Genomic DNA, 16091 nt, shown 5'->3' on the forward strand with positions numbered 1-16091 from the left:
CCAATACTATGAATGATGCCCCATAAACATACATTACAATTTCATCTAAGTCACATACTTAAGAATTCATTCCCTTCAACATTTGCTCACTTTGTGAGCACCTCACATTGACCAGTTACTCTGCCAAGAGCTGTGAATATTTTTTTTAAAAAGAATACAATATGGGGATCCTTGGGTAGCTCAGAGGTTTGGCGCCTGCCTTTGGCCCAGGGCGTGATCCTGGGGTCCTGGGATCTGCGTCCCGCGTTGGGCTCCCTGCATGGGACCTGCTTCTCCCTCTGCCTGTGTCTTTGCCTCTGTGTCTCTCATGAATAAATAAAATCTAAAAAATAAAACAACAACAACAAAAAAACAACAATATGACCGTGTTCTCAAGATCAAAGTCTAGTAAAGAAATATGTAATCACATAAACACCACTCACTATGAAAGGTGCAATCATAAGAGGAAGGGACACCAAGGAATGAACAGTCAGCTCAATTTGGGAGGCAAAAGTAGGCTTTTTAGATGATGGATTTGGAGCTTAGATTGATTGGAGAAGTTTATTCCGTATAAGAGAGCAGTATGTGTAAAATACAGAGGTATAAACCAAAATGGTCTGTCTGGGGAACAGTTCATTATGGCTGGAACATAGGGCCCAAGGGAAAGTGGCCACACACAAAACTAGACAGGACTTTCTGGTAAGCATAGGCATTTGGGCTTTTTCACACAGGCAATAAGGAATTAATACGGGATTTAAGCAGTAGCATATGGCCAGAGCTGTGTTTCAGAAAGCTCAGTCCTGGCAGTATTGTGGCAGAGGCAGGGAAGAAAATCTAAAGCAGTACTGTTGAATAGAACTTTCTGCAATAATGGAAATGTTCTATCACTCCTGTTGTCCAATATGACAGCCACTAACCACATGTGGCTAATGAAAACTTGAAATGTGACTAGTGCTACTGAGGAACTTAAGAATTTAATATTAATTTAAATAGCAACATGCGCCTAGTGGCCACTATACTGGACAATACAGCTTTAGAGAGAGGGAAATCAGTTGGGAAGCTGTTGATGTAGCTCAGGTGATAGGACTATGACAGAATGTGATTCAGTAAATACTTAAGAGGCAAAATAGTTAAGTTTTGTGGGTATAAAGTTGTGTATGGGGGGGGGGAAGAACCCAAGAATGGGTTCCTAGATTCCAGGCTTTGTGACTGAATAGCTGCAATTAACCAAGTTAATACAGAAGCAGATCTAGCATGCATAGACTGCATCAATTTTAAACTTGTTTAAGTGCCCGAGAGTTAATCAAGAGGTAATATTTAGTTCCAAGTTTAGCTCAGACAAATCTTTTGAACTTAAGGCTCAGCATGTGTAAAGACACATGTTTAAGAGGCTTAGAGCCATTGAGTGAGATTAGAGAAGATGAACAGAACTAGAAGCAAACTAAGGCAAAAATCCTGACAAACATCATCAACCCATTAGAAGAAGCTAGAGTCCACAAAAGAAATGAGCAGTTGGACAAGCAGGAAAAGAAACAGGTGAGAATGGCCACAGAAGGGGCGTCTGGGTGGCTCAGTTGGTTAAGCTTCTGCCTTCAGCTCAGGTCTTGATCCCTGGTCCTGGGATCCAGGCTGTAGTCCCTGCTCTGCAGGGAACCTGCTTCTCTCTCTCCTGCTTTCCAGGTTTGTGCTCTGTCAAATAAATAAATCTTTAAAAAAAAAAAAAAAAAGGAATGACCACAGAAATCAAGGGTGTAGAGAATTTCAGGAAGGAAATATGATCAAATGTCTAATGTTTCAGAGGTCAAGTAAGGTGAGAACTGAAAAGTTCATCGTGACTGCCAATCAGGTCCTTGGTGACATCTGCCAGAACGGTTTCAATAATGGAAGAAATGGACTTAAGAGTGGGAATGGGGCTTAGGAAAAATTTAGATGATATTTTCAGGTCTCGACTGTGCAGGATAGCTCAGAGTAAATAGTCTACAAGGGAACACAGTATTGGTAGGGTTTTCCTTTTTTGAGGCTGGCAAACCAATACAGGAGGAAAGTTTAAAATACTAATGGGAACGAAATGGAGGATAGCTTTAGAGTGATAGGCTAAAGTTGACCAGGTCTAAAGAAAAGGAATTCCCTTACATCCAAGAGAGGATTTCTAGTACAATACTAAAGGGTTACAGGCAAGGCCCAGTTTACAGGAGGGAGATGGAAAATCCCGGGTCCTCCCGCAGATTGGCTCTTCTGTTCTTTTGGTGGTGAATAGGGGTTATGAACTACAGTGAGGATTTGAACCCATACACTGAGGGTCAAGGGAGAGATTACTGGCTATAAACAAGTAAAATGTTTGCTTTAGGTGGCAATAGAATCACCATAATATCCTTAGATTTTTATGAGATTGATTTAAAATTTAGAGAACAGAGGGCGAAGCCTCAGGAAAAAGTAGTTTTAAATGAAATAGAGCACGAGATCAGTAAAGAAGTGAAAGTGATCAGAAGGCTCTGAATTTTGTGGAAGGAATGAGTCGAGGCTGGCAGGCGTCAGTGAAGCGATGAAGTCAGTCTAGGTAGGTTCAGGGGAAGTAAGAGGCTGTAAGGCTGCTTAAGACAAAGCTGCCGGAAAAAACGCCCCCATCTACCGTTCTCAGCTCATTTCCCGCCCGCGGCACCAGGAAGGTGATAAACCCCCTTTCCCTTTGTCGAACTACACCAGGGGAAGGCCCCACCCTGCAAGCCCTCACATCCCCAGACGCGGGCCCCACGCTCCCTCACTGACAAGAGCTTCGCGGCGCGCGTTTTTTCCTAGACTGTACAGAGCGAACCAAGCGGCAACTTACACCTGGGTAAAAGGAACCAAAGCAGGCCGCCCCCGGCTAACGGTGAGGCCACCGATACTGAGGGAGGAGGGGCCGCTCAGACCAGAGATAAGCGCGTCGCGCCTGCTTCCGCCCCACCCACTGCGCGCGCTCTCAGGCCCAGCGAGGGAGCGGCCGGGCCTCCGGACGCATGCGCTCCGCTGCTCTCCCCCACCGACTCCAATGCTCCTTTCCCCTCCCCCAATCGGAGCTCACCCTTGCGCCTGCGCAGTGCACGTTCTCGGGCTGTGGCAGCCATGCTGAACCCGTACGGAGAGGCTAGTGGGGGGGACGGGGTCGACGACAGCGGGATAGGAAGCCGGGGATGTGGAGAAGCAGCGGCATTAGAGCGCCCCGGCTCTCTGGAGATAGGTCAGGGCCATGCTGCCTCTTTGGCCTCTTGCGCGACCCCCAGAAACCTTCGGAAAACTGTTCCTCGTGGGGGGGAGGAGGGACGGCTGGCACGTGACCCGGGTCAGCCAATCTGAGTGTTGCTGACGTGGCGGCGCAGCCCCGACGATCTCCCCACCCCCCCAGCTCATTCGGGAAGGGAGGGGCTGGGGGTTACGCCCCCTCCCCCAACACAGCTTCGGTGTCCCGGGGGGGTGACACCCCGGATTACGTCCTCTTTCCCCCCTCCCCCCGCACCAAGCCGAGGGGAACGTTGGCTCCCCCCTGGAAGATTCCAGGTTCCAGGTGAGAAGGGGCCCTGGGGGGGCGGGGATGTTGCTAGTTATTTAAAAGCTTAACCAATGGTGGGGAGTCCGGGGGATAATTCTTGGGGTTCAGAGAAGAACCTGAGGGTGGGAGGGTTTGTCCTTCAAACAGTTTACAGCCAATGGGAGCGTGAAGGGGGGCGAGCGGGAGAGGGCCCCTCAGATGGGGGAGGGGAATGGCCAACCTCGTGCCTCCGTACCAATTGGAGGGCAAAGGGGCGTGGGGGCGGTGTGTCCCCCCCCCCATTCCATTCGTCCCCTGGGGGTAGAGGAGTCCGGAGCCAGGTGAGGTTTCTTTTTGGCGGCCGGAGGAGAGAGGTGACCTAGAGGGCTGAGGAGTGGGAGTGGTGACCGTATCGCCTACTCTTGGATGTGAATGGGCAACCTAGGTTGTGAACTGAGATTGTTCCCGGGCGCCCACTCCCTGTCTCCCCAGACTCCGGAAGGAGCGTTTCTGTGCTTTTGTGTCAGCGGTAGGAAGCTCGCAGTCCCCACATGGCATGTTGGAGGTTACGCTTCGAGTCGCTTATCGAGTTTGTGTGCATTCACGTGGACACGGCCTGTGGAGCCTTCTGCACAAACCGTTGCCTCGGCGGGGTCTTAGAAGGCTCAGCATGTGTTACCCCAGGCCGGGGAGGGCTTACAGGCTGAAAGCTTGGGGTTCGCTTGGGAACAGAACCAAACCCAAGGTGGGTGCGGGGAGGGCTGTAGAAAGCGTGGTTCAGACAGGAGTGAGTGAGTCTTAGGACCTGAAATGATTTCACAGCTCCCAAGGTTTCGGGTTTCTCCAGGGTGGCGTCTTCTGCCTCCTCCATCCCCTCCCCCATTCCTGAACAGTTCTCTCCTTGTGTACTGCGGGGGAGGGAACGAAAAGGAGGAGAGAGTTACTTTTCCAAATTCCTGACTAGCTGTTAGCCTCCCCTGTGACTCATGGGGGGGGGGGGGGGAGGTTGGGAGGGAGCAGGGCGCAGTGATTTTCCGGAATGCGGGAAAGTAAGCCAGAGTAAGGTCTGGCTGCCCTTTCGCTTTCAAAGACCCAGCATTTTCGCGACCTCCTAAGTTTTTCTTCCCGGCCGGTCCCCCTAATGGGCCTCTGCAAACTTGCGAGGCCTCGGGTGGAGAACTGCAGATTTAGGAGGCTGGGCCACTAGGGGGAGGGGTGGGGGGAGGGGAGCAGGCCTCAGCAAAGTTGCTGTGTCATTGCCCTCCCTACTGCAGCCACCCGCGCCATCCCGCATGTACTTGTGGGGCCGAAGCCTGGTCCCTGCGTGGGGGAGCGCGGTGGTACTAGGGGAAGAGGCTTCCCTCCCGGTGTGCACTTCTCCCCGCAGGGTTTGCCCGACCGGGCTGGTCGAGAAGACGTGAGGTTGGCGGCCATTTTAGACGCAGTGACCGAGGTTAGGGCTCAAGAGCTCCTGCGAAAGGAGGGTGATGTGGTCGGAGCGCAAGGACCTAGGCCCTCACGAGCCTTTCCGGGGTGGAGGTGGAGGTGGAGGCGCTTACGTTCGTTGATTTACATTAATTTCCTTTCTCAGATATGCAGTCAGTTTTCTATCTTCGTATCCAGAGAAGGGGAGCTGGAGAGGGAGACCTCCCGCTAAAGCCCAGGTTGGGGATAATTCTCCCAGAAGGGGTGCGGGGGTTGGGCGGGGGGCCCAGAGACGGCTCGAGAGAGCCGGGTCTTGCATTCTCGATCTTGACTCCCAACATAGTCTAGCCCTGTGCGGGTAACCGAATTGTGGGGAAGTTAGTGAGTGGGTTGGGGGAGGGGGCGAGACTGAGCTCCCAAAATGGCTCCTGCCCCTCCTCGGAGGCGGACAGCCCGGGGGGAAGGGGAGGAGGGGAGAGAAAGGAGGGGGAGGGTTAATCTGAGCTGCAGCCGCCGCCTCCGCTCGCCCTCCTCCCTGGCGCTGACCGATGGACCGGCCGCTCCGTGGGGAGGACTCCGGACCCTCGTGGGGGGATGGGGGGCCCTGCCGCCCCCGAGGCGGAGGGACCCTAAGAGGGGGGATTCGGGCCTGCCCTCAGGGTTGGGGAGGGCCGGGAGCTTGGGAAGAGGTCTGAGCTCGTCAGAGGGGACCTCGCAGAACTTGTTTTTTCGGCTCTGAGCCGGACACCGGAATGAAGTTTGGGGCGGAGGTGGGTTTCATTTTACAGAGAAATGGGTATGTTTGGAGATTTTGCTCTCACTTTAGGGCTGCTGGGATTTTGTCGAGCAGGCGGATACTTTATGGGCAACTGTGAAGGGATTGGGGAAGTGCTTGGGTGTGCGTTTGGGTAATATCCTAGACTTGGTTGTCTTGTGGGTAAGCTAAGCCTTTGAGAGCCCGTGGATTCTTTGTGCCTTTGTCTTCCGATTATTTGACCTGGGGAAAGGGAAGGATTTTTTAGACTGCAGCAGGCCTGTATTTTTTATTGTGGAGTTCCGGAACGTTAGATCCTTTTGCTACGTTCGGGAGCCCTTAGTTCTCCGCCAGAGAGCAGGCCGCGGCTTCTAAGATGGCGTCTTCTTCCTCCTTTCAGATTGCTCACAGCAGCGGCCTCTTCGCCGAGAATCACCGCCCGCCAGGCGTCCTGCGGCCACACCCTGGCGGGCCCCGGCTGGCTACGCCCACGCGGCCCCTTCAGTCCCGTCGGCCTGGCCAATGGAGGATCTGCAAATGTCACGACCTGCCTGGGCTTGGCAGTCGCCGGTCGCACCGGGCCTGGACGCCTGGGAAGACTTTGTTGGAAGGGGAGGCGGGGAGAAGGCGCTGCACCCATGCCAGCCTCTCTCCCTGGAGTCGTCGAACCACAGCGCAGCCAATTGGCTCAGAGATGTGGCGGTTTGCCGGTTCCCTATGGGTCTATGCGGTACTCTTCTGCCTAGTGACTGACACCTTGGAAATGAAGCCTATGACGTCATCGCTCCAGCAAACCAATAGGAAACGCTCCCGCGGAGAGGTGTTCCGCCCCTTTCGACTCTGCTTCTTCACGCGCGTGAGCGAGCGTGCGCGCGCGGAGGGGGTGGGGGAAATCTCGAACACGGTGGCGCGCATGAGCGGCGAAGCTCCTCCTCCCTGCCTATATATAAAGGGCTGGCGCGGGGCTCGGCGGCGCCATTTCGCGCTGGAGTGGAGCATCCTCTAGAACGAGCTGGAGGATTCTGCCTACTGATAGCCTTCGAGTCGTCGGGGGCCGCCATTGCAATCCACGTCCATCCGTTTGGAAATGGCCTTCGTCTCGGCCTATGACCGGTCCCGGCGGACAGTACAGACCCCATAGAAGCCCCCGACGCTCCCCTTTTTCGGGCCCCGCCCAGTCCTCGGAGTCTGTCCACCCCCTCTACTCCGCCCTCAAGAGGATTTCAAAGATGGAGGCGGCGGCTCCCTAAACCACTTTTCGTGTTCATCCGCCTCCATCCGAGATCGAAACGGGACCTCGTCCGCTGCGGGCAGTCCCAGCAGGAAGAGGGGATCCTTGCAGATCAACAGCGGGCAGTATTGACGACGGTGTCCGGGATTGGGGGCCGTCCTAGTGTTTGAGGAGTCCGTCCCCCCTTGCCCGCCTCTGCTGAGGCCGCCGCCATTTTCTCGCTGTCCGCCTCCCGCGGAGCGCGCCAAGCTGCTGGGAGCTCTCCGAGAAGCAGCGGAGAAGACTGCTTTCGTGCCGGCCCGACGGGGGCGGGAGTTGTCGACTGGAGGGCCAAGGGCAGGGGCCCTCCACCCCCCCACTTCCCGGGTTATGCTGGACCGGGCGGTAAGGGGAACCGAGGCCACCCGGACTTTCCGCGGCTGAGGGCAGCGCCGGTTCCCCGTGGTCAGGATGCTGCAAAACGTGACTCCCCACAGCAAGTAGGTTCTCGCGATCCGCGTGTGGGAAGATGTTGGGGGCTGCGGCACGGGGACGTGGAGCGTCGGGTTCGGAGGGAGGACGGACGGAACCGACTCTGGGCTCGTTGCTATTCCATGGCGCGACTGTTGGCTTGGGGGCTCGCGGAGGGGGTTGGGTGACGGTTTTGGAACGGTGGTCGAGGGCCAGGTACTGCGTATGGAGGGAGTACAGGTTGTCCATTTATACGTTACTTTTCTCGCCGTGGTCCAGTCTAACCTAGTCGAACAGAGCTAGGTTGGCGGCGGAATGTAAAGGGAAAGGACAACGTTGAGTGGGTAGCCGGTCCTGCAGGTGGTGGGTCTGGTGTGTAGCAACGGTTTATCATAGGTCTTTCAGGGTGTTGAGTGGCCACATCAAGCACCTTATGGGGTTGCCATGGTGATAGAGCCTGACTGGCGACGGAGATGGCCAGTGGGGCAAAGGGATTACTTTTAGTCTATGGGTTTGTGTGTCCAGCCTAGGTCATTGAGTATTCTTTCAATGACTGAGTCAGTTTTACGTTGAGGATTTGTTTGCATGCGTTTTCCTTGGAGGGGATGTTTTGGATAGCTCTGAGAGTTACATTCGGGGCAGGAGGGTGGAGCTAAGGATTTTAGTCCAGCTCTGCGGATGTAAACAATGAGATCTCCCATGTAGTGTTTGTAGTCCTGGGCCCTGGGATACCCCTGGTCGTGACTAGTAGAGAGAATATAAGTTTGAACCACTTTGGCTGTCGATTCCCAGAGTCTGGTGCTAGAGTGGGAGCCGTTAATGTAATTTTTTTGGCGGGGTGGTGGGTGGTCCATCACTATCCAGCTGAAATGTGCTGACCTTGACTGGGGACTGGGCCGGGTCTATTTTTGAGTCTTTTGGAGGAGGGAGAGGAATTCGAGTAATTTCTGGGGTCTGGCAGTTGGATTATTCCAGGCCCTGAAGTCTGACAAATGCCCCCCTTGTCTCAAAATATGTTGGTAAGGTTTTCCGTTAGGTTTCTGATTCATTCTCTACTAAAAATTAAACAGAGCTTGTGGGGAGGATGATGGTGTGTTCTCTTGTGCCCAGATGGATTCTTAGGTGTCTCATCAGCATTTTGTGAAATTTGCTTCCTATTTTGTTCCGCTTTTCACTCGTTTCCCTCAGGCTCAACCACCATGGCAACCACCAAGCCCCTAGTGAGGAGGAAGCTTGGGGCTTGTGCTTCTTTGCTCCACCCATTTTGCTTAAGTCCCATCCTGTAAAGCTCGTGGTTCGTAGATGCTTTGCTGTTATTCTATATGAGAGATTGTCTTGGGGCATTACTTTTAAAGGAGTGATAAATAAATAAATTAATTAATTAATTAATTAAATAAATAAGCTTGTCAGAGCCTGTAAGGTGGAATCTGGATAAGTGTACTCAACATAGGGAAATAAAAAGTGGGGGAGGGGCAAGAACAAAATCTCCAGATTGTTGGGATATACTGGCTGTGGTTAAGATCCACTTCCGTAAGCTTGATTGTTTCTCACCAAATTCAAAACCTGGATTTATTATGTAGTATAAGTGGCAGTACTGATTTTCATAAAATTACAACATCTAATTATGTCTCCCATTTCGCAGGCTCCCTGGGGAGGGGAATGCAGGGTTACTGGGGCTGGGCCCAGAGGCAGCAGCGCCAGGGAAAAGGATTCGGAAGCCTTCTCTGTTGTATGAGGGATTTGAGAGCCCTACAATGGCTTCAGTGCCAGCTTTACAACTGACCCCTGCCAACCCACCACCCCCGGAGGTGTCCAATCCCAAAAAGCCAGGACGGGTTACCAACCAGCTTCAATACCTGCACAAGGTGGTGATGAAGGCTCTGTGGAAACATCAGTTTGCATGGCCCTTTAGGCAGCCTGTGGATGCCGTCAAACTGGGTCTGCCGGTGAGTAGGGATACTGGAGTTGGGAGGTATTGGGAATGAAGAAGTATGTGTGTGAGTGGAGGTGGGCTGCTTAGTATAGGTGCTGCGGCCCCTAGGGAGTTCCCATCTCTCCTGTAGGGCAGGTAGCCACCAGATATCTGGATTCTTGGTCCTTTGTGATTATTGATCCAACTGCTTGCTATCTTGGCATCTCTCATTGTGCCCCCTCCATGTGTCCTTCCTTAACTTTGTGCCCTGGCTCCATTTTACAGATTCCCACCCCAGGTTGGGAGAGGACCACGGTGGCCAAAATTCTTAGCTTCTTCCTCTCCCTCATGCAGCCCATGGATAGCCAGCCCCAGAGGTAATGTTTCAGGATGGGAAACCTTGCAGAGTTGGGTGGGAGATGGGTGGTTAGGGAAAGGCATAGATAGGGGCCTCCAACCGGGTGTTAAGAATCTCATTCCATTTTTTTCTCTGTCCTTAGTTTAATTGGGGCCGCAGTTTAGGGGAGTACCTATTTTGCATAGGGGATGTGTATGTGTGTGTGTGTGTGCTGGGGTCAGTAGTTTGTCTAGGAAAACTGGCATTTTCAGTGACTGATCTAGTGTTTCTTTCTTTAGGATTATCACAAAATCATAAAACAGCCTATGGACATGGGTACCATTAAGAGGAGACTTGAAAACAACTATTACTGGGCTGCTTCAGAATGTATGCAGGATTTTAACACCATGTTCACCAATTGTTATATCTACAACAAGGTGAGTTTTTTTATATGTGTTTATTAATAGAGAGAGAGTGCTTATGTTATTGCTTATTTTGTTGGTATAATGTTTGAAGGTGTTCTCAAAGTAGGTAGGATCTAGAAAATCTGAGCTCCAAAGGATACCCCTGAGCACAGTGATGGGATGTGGCTTCAGAAATCTGAAGTTGAAGGTTATTTAAGTAGAACATTTTCATACTTGGGGATGATGACCCTGTTTCTCAAAAGAAATCTCCAGAGAGAGATTATTGCTGAGTAGAGCAGAATGTATTCTCCTTGAGAGTTTCATTCCCTTACATTTGAACTTTGCATATTGATGGACAATTGGGAGGATATGGAGATAAGTGGCCCAACCAGTGTGGTGGTTCTTAGTACTTATGACAAAGTTGGAGAGGTGATGGTAGTATTTGGACCTAGGAATAGGAATGCCTTTGAGAAAACTGGTGTGTCTGCCTTTAACTGGCATTTGAATCTTTTTGTTTCCTGTAGCCCACTGATGATATTGTCCTGATGGCACAAACATTGGAAAAGATCTTCCTACAGAAAGTGGCATCAATGCCACAAGAGGAACAAGAGCTTGTGGTGACCATTCCTAAGAACAGCCACAAGAAGGGGGCCAAATTAGCAGGTAGGAAGAGTCACAGTTTTCCTAATGGAGATAAGATGGGGAAAGATAACAGAACTAATCTTTTTTTTCTCCCCCCCCCCCCCCCCCCCAGCACTCCAGGGCAGCATCACCAGTGCCCACCAGGTGCCGGCTGTTTCTTCTGTGTCTCACACAGCTCTATATACTCCACCACCTGAGATACCTACCACTGTCCTCAACATTCCCCACCCATCAGTCATCTCTTCTCCCCTTCTCAAGTCGTTACACTCTGCTGGACCCCAGCTCCTTGCCGTCTCTGCAGCTCCCCCAGCCCAGCCCCTTGCCAAGGTACAGATGTGTGGATTTCTTTGGGGAATGGGAAGGGAAAGGTCTTGGATGAGGTGGTGAACCCTAAAAGGCTCACATCTTGTTTTTCTCTACAGAAAAAAGGCGTAAAGCGGAAAGCAGATACTACCACACCTACTCCTACAGCCATCCTGGCTCCTGGTTCCCCAGCCAGCCCCCCTGGGAGTCTTGAGCCTAAGGCAGCACGTCTTCCCCCTATGCGTAGAGAGAGCGGCCGCCCCATCAAGCCCCCACGCAAAGACTTGCCTGACTCTCAGCAACAACACCAGAGCTCCAAGAAAGGAAAGCTGTCAGAACAGTTAAAACATTGCAATGGCATTTTGAAAGAGTTGCTCTCTAAGAAGCATGCTGCCTATGCCTGGCCTTTCTATAAACCAGTGGACGCTTCTGCTCTTGGCCTGCATGACTACCATGACATCATTAAGCACCCCATGGACCTCAGCACTGTCAAGGTACCCACTGCATGGGGCAGATGGGATGCTCAGGCAGTGATTGGAACTTTGGGTTCAATAAAACAATCAGTGACTTCTTACAGGCACACGGCAATCTTGATTCTTGGTATTTTATTTTTAAAAACAACGGGACAGGAGGTTAAGTACTTGATAATAGTATATTTTTGGGAGTTGAAAACTGTATGGTGAGTTTTGTTTTCAAAGCAATACTAATGTCTAAGTGCTATTTAGGAGAATTGGGTTAGGGGAGTAAGGGATTGGAAGGATAGGCCACCCATCCACCCCTATCACTTAGAAATGGTTTTTTTTTCTAGACGTAGATATTTCTTCAACCCACCCAAATTCCTTTGACTTCACACTTGAACCCCAGGGCATAGATCTTTAAGGTCATCCCTACTGTGCTCTCGAGAGAGGGCTACTCTTGCGGTGTCTGGGGTTGGCAGGGAAAGGTGAGTCTTCCTGCCTGTGCAGCTTCTGATGCTGCCTCCTTCTGCAGCGGAAGATGGAGAATCGTGATTACCGGGATGCACAGGAGTTTGCTGCTGATGTGCGGCTTATGTTCTCCAACTGCTATAAGTACAATCCACCAGACCACGATGTTGTGGCCATGGCACGAAAGCTACAGGTGAGTGTCACAGTTGGAATTTGAAGAACAAATGAGTCTGGGTTAGGGAGCTTTTTGTCCTCTGCTGTACCACCTTATTGTGAGGCTCTCCCAGTATATACAGTTTGTAAATTGGAGCTGTACCATGACACTAGGTGGCTGGGTGTAATCGGGGGGCCATTCACTAGTGTGGTTCTGAGGATGCCTTTTTCCCTAGGATGTATTTGAGTTCCGTTACGCCAAGATGCCGGATGAACCACTGGAACCAGGGCCTTTACCAGCCTCTACTGCCTTGCCACCTGGGTTAGCCAAATCCTCTTCAGAATCCTCCAGCGAGGAAAGTAGCAGTGAGAGCTCTTCTGAAGAAGACGAGGAAGAAGACGAAGAAGAGGAGGAGGAAGAAGAGGAGAGTGAAAGCTCGGACTCCGAGGAAGAAAGGGCTCATAGACTGGCTGAACTACAGGAGCAGGTATCTTGTCACTCGATTTATTTTGTGAAGTTGTTTATTTTCTTTGTTACTCCTTTTATTCTGCTTTATTTTTCTGATTGTACATCTGAATTTTTGGTCTCCAGCTTAGGGCAGTACATGAACAACTGGCTGCCCTGTCCCAAGGCCCTATATCCAAGCCAAAGCGGAAGAGAGAAAAAAAAGAGAAAAAGAAGAAACGGAAGGCAGAGAAGCATCGAGGCCGAGCTGGGGTTGATGAAGATGACAAGGGATCTCGGGCACCCCGCCCGTCTCAGCCCAAGAAGTCCAAGAAAGCGAGTGGCAGTGGGGGTGGCAGTGCTGCTACACTAGGCCCCCCTGGCTTTGGACCTTCTGGAGGAAGTGGTACCAAGTAAGTTATAAGAGAGCAGGAAGCAGAGACCAGCTTGGCTATTACTATAATCTCAGGGTGGAGTGTGTGTGTGTGAAGTTTTATTTAAGCCAGAGGTCAACAAATTTTTAATTGGCAAGGTAACAAGTACTGATTTTGAGAACTGTAGAGTTCCAAAGTTAGTTCACCCTGGTGGAATAATGCAAAAGCAGCCATAGATGTTATGTAAGCATGGGTTTAGAACTATTCTAATAAAACTTTATTTACATGAAAACTAGTGACTAGCCAGATTTGTCTTCTAGTTTGTCTATTTCTTCTCTCTGCACCAATAAATGTGTAGTTTTTCTTGTTTTCCACAAGTAGTAATTTAGGGAGCAAAAAGATGAGTTTCTGTCAGTATACCAACATCTAGTTCTCAAAGCCCAAAATAAATGTAAAGTGCTTGGCATGTGAGAAGGTCTATTCTAGTATCTCAACTCTAGTTGGCTCACCATTACCCTTGTGGGAAAACTGAAGCTTCACTCTGGCAGGAAATTAAGACTTCTGGATTTAAATAGTGGGAATGTGTCGGGAGAGATTAGTGATGCTTCCCTAATTGATAATTTTTTGCCTATATAGACTGCCCAAAAAGGCCACAAAGACAGCCCCACCTGCCCTGCCTACAGGCTATGATTCAGAAGAGGAGGAAGAAAGCAGACCCATGAGTTACGATGAAAAGCGACAGTTGAGTTTGGACATCAACAAATTACCTGGGGAGAAATTGGGTCGAGTTGTGCACATAATTCAGGCCAGAGAGCCCTCTTTGCGTGACTCAAACCCAGAAGAGATTGAGATCGATTTTGAAACCCTCAAGCCATCCACGCTTAGAGAGCTTGAGCGATATGTCCTTTCCTGCTTACGAAAGAAACCTCGAAAGCCCTATAGTGAGTATGAAATGACCCTTTAGTACATTAATCCAGAAATCCTCAAGTAATTCTGAGGACAGTGCAGAAGAGGTTACTAGGGTATGCTTGCAGTCCTGATTGTCCACTTCTGAAGGTGTGGGGATTTGTTGGTTTCCTGATCAGGAAAGGAACTTTTTGCCGAAGGGAAACTGGGGGAAAATTAGGAAGACAAACCATGAGAGACTCCTGACTGGAAAACAAAGGATTGCAGAAGGGGGGGGGGGGGGGGGCATAGGGTGACTAGGTGACGGGCACTTTATGGCAATCCTTAGACCTGGAATGTTTCTTACTCTAGCCATTAAGAAACCTGTGGGAAAGACCAAGGAAGAGCTGGCTTTGGAAAAGAAGCGGGAACTAGAAAAGCGATTACAAGATGTTAGTGGGCAGCTCAATTCCACCAAAAAGCCTCCCAAGAAAGGTAAGTATTCCTGTAGGTACTATAGATTCACCACATCCCCCTTTCTTGACTCTTTCTTTGACAAATGGAGATCAGACTTGTACAATTTACCCTTCAATTTTGTTACGCAGCAAGTGAGAAAACTGAGTCCTCGTCGGCGCAGCAAGTAGCAGTGTCACGCCTCAGCGCTTCCAGCTCCAGCTCAGATTCCAGCTCCTCCTCCTCCTCATCCTCTTCTTCAGACACCAGTGATTCAGACTCAGGCTAAGGGGCCAGGCCAGATGGGGCAGGAGGCTCCGCAGGACCGGACCCTTATACCACCCTGCCCTGCCCCTTCCCCCCCTTTGCTGTGATACTTCCTCATCTCCTCCCCCCTCCCTCCCACTGTAGGAGAGCTGGCTCTGCAAGGGGGAGGGGTGCAGGGACATTTACTGAAGGAGGGACTTAAATGGACAAAGTAAGATGGAGTTCCCAGCCCCATTGAGAGTGACCTCTTGGGCATAGAGCCCCCATTTGAAATGACTGGGGCGGGGCACGGGTACAGGGTGAGAGTGGGCAAAGGCCCTGATCCAGGGTTAACCTGAGGCCATAGCTGCCCTGTTCACTTGTAAAGGCCCTGTTTTGAGGTTGTTTGTTCTAATTTATTTTAAGCTAGGTAAGTCTGAGGGGTGTGGGGCCATGGTCCCCTCGGCCTCCATGGGGAGGGAAGAAGGGGGAGCTCTTTTTTTACGTTGACTTTTTTTTCTACTCTGTTTTCCCTTTTCCTTCTGCTCCATTTGGGGCCCCTGGGGGTTTCAGTCATCTCCCCATTTGGTCCCCTGGATTGTCTTTCTTTGTCTGTTGATTCTAACTTGTAAATAAAGAAAATATTATTCAAATTTTGAGTTACCGTAATAATGTTTGCTTTGTAGTGTTTCAAAAGGAACGTAATAGAGTATTGAGGAAAATATTTTTGAAGTGAGGAAAGGGGAAGAGACATCTTGTGGTTGGATTGCCTTAGTTGTTACCCCAGTAGTAGGCTCTTGGCTGTGCTGATAAGTCAGTTCGTTTACTTTATGTAAAGTGAATCCTAAATAACACTCAGGTTCATGGTTTGTTCTGGTTTAGTGTTTGGTTTTGTTGTTAAGATTCATTTATTTAAAGAGAGCACAAGTGGGAGGGGCAGAGGAAGAGCAAATCAATCCTAAGCAGACTCTACACTGATTGCCAAGCCTGATAGGCTCAGTCTCCCAACCTGAGCTGAAACCAAGGGGTGCTTAACCAGTTGTACCGCTCAGGTGCCCCTGGTCTGGTTTAAATAGAGGAAAAGCTAAGGTGTCTGGCTCATTTGATACTTTCATCAAGTTTAGGATTCAGGGTTTAAGATGGGTTCTTGAGGTTTTTTTCCTTTACATAAAATTCTGTATGTATGGATTGTCTTCTGAATACACTTGAACCAAATGTGAATAGAATGAAAACTAACCACAACAGCAGGTGTTTTTGTGTTCTGCATCTGACTTGAGAAGGCAGTTGTGCTTACTTTTATAAGCTTTGGCCTCAAATTCCAGATTTATGGCCCTCGGGCACAGTATAACAGGCCACTGCAAAAAATGAACTTGGAAGTGTAAGGGCTAGGAATTTTTTTTTTTTTCTTTAAGATTTATTTATTCAGAGAGAGAGGCAGAGACTGGCAGAGGGAGAAGCAGGCTCCATGCAGGAACCCCAACGGAATCTATCCTGGGTCTCCAGGATCACACCCTGGGCTGCAGGCAGCGCTAAACCGCTGCACCACCGGGGCTGCCCTAGGAATTGTCAATGTAGAGGAAATATTCTGCTCTGAATAATGTTGCTAGAAAGAAAGTACAGGGTGGAATCTGATTTGGAGATGGTAGTAAAAGATTTTGGAATCAATA

The 16091-nt window shown here is 50.3% G+C and overlaps 2 protein-coding genes across 18 annotated transcripts in view; one reads left to right on the forward strand and one right to left on the reverse strand.

Annotated features, from left to right (window-relative positions):
- The window catches only part of LOC112913868 (HLA class II histocompatibility antigen, DM alpha chain), a 16885-nt gene extending 13710 nt beyond the window's left edge, over positions 1 to 3175 (reverse strand). The window contains exon 1 of the mRNA XM_025990677.2: positions 3041 to 3175. Coding sequence (XP_025846462.1) covers positions 3041 to 3083 — 43 coding nt within the window. The 5' untranslated portion in view covers positions 3084 to 3175. The remainder of the gene's footprint in view (positions 1 to 3040) is intronic.
- On the forward strand, positions 3045 to 15077 carry BRD2 (bromodomain containing 2). Of its 17 annotated transcripts, none has more exons than XM_072729188.1 (15): positions 3068 to 3520; positions 5076 to 5148; positions 6064 to 7373; positions 8987 to 9290; positions 9542 to 9633; positions 9893 to 10030; positions 10522 to 10660; positions 10752 to 10966; positions 11062 to 11436; positions 11933 to 12061; positions 12258 to 12509; positions 12614 to 12879; positions 13477 to 13781; positions 14098 to 14220; positions 14331 to 15077. In XM_072729188.1, exons 6-15 carry the CDS (start codon positions 9920 to 9922, stop codon positions 14465 to 14467), a joined length of 2052 nt encoding a protein of 683 aa, XP_072585289.1. In that variant the 5' UTR covers positions 3068 to 3520; positions 5076 to 5148; positions 6064 to 7373; positions 8987 to 9290; positions 9542 to 9633; positions 9893 to 9919; the 3' UTR covers positions 14468 to 15077. The 17 variants fall into 17 exon arrangements, with proteins under 17 accessions (XP_072585207.1, XP_072585227.1, XP_072585289.1 ...); XM_072729185.1 differs by lacking the exon at positions 3068 to 3520 and adding an exon at positions 4414 to 4937; XM_072729165.1 differs by lacking the exon at positions 3068 to 3520 and adding an exon at positions 4516 to 4548.
- The last annotated feature ends 1014 nt before the right edge of the window (positions 15078 to 16091 follow it).

This window comes from Vulpes vulpes, chromosome 1 (assembly GCF_048418805.1).
Source record: "Vulpes vulpes isolate BD-2025 chromosome 1, VulVul3, whole genome shotgun sequence".
Lineage (NCBI taxonomy): Eukaryota > Metazoa > Chordata > Mammalia > Carnivora > Canidae > Vulpes > Vulpes vulpes.

What these genes read in the sequence shown, in the direction of transcription:
- BRD2 (XM_072729106.1), top strand. Translation starts at nt 7,345, where the DNA reads ATGCTGCAAAACGTGACTCCCCACAGCAA. An exon ending in ATTGTTATATCTACAACAAG is followed by an intron (nt 10,031 to 10,521) that starts GTGAGTTTTTTT and finishes TGTTTCCTGTAG; the next exon opens with CCCACTGATGATATTGTCCT. An exon ending in GAAACCTCGAAAGCCCTATA is followed by an intron (nt 13,782 to 14,097) that starts GTGAGTATGAAA and finishes TTCTTACTCTAG; the next exon opens with CCATTAAGAAACCTGTGGGA.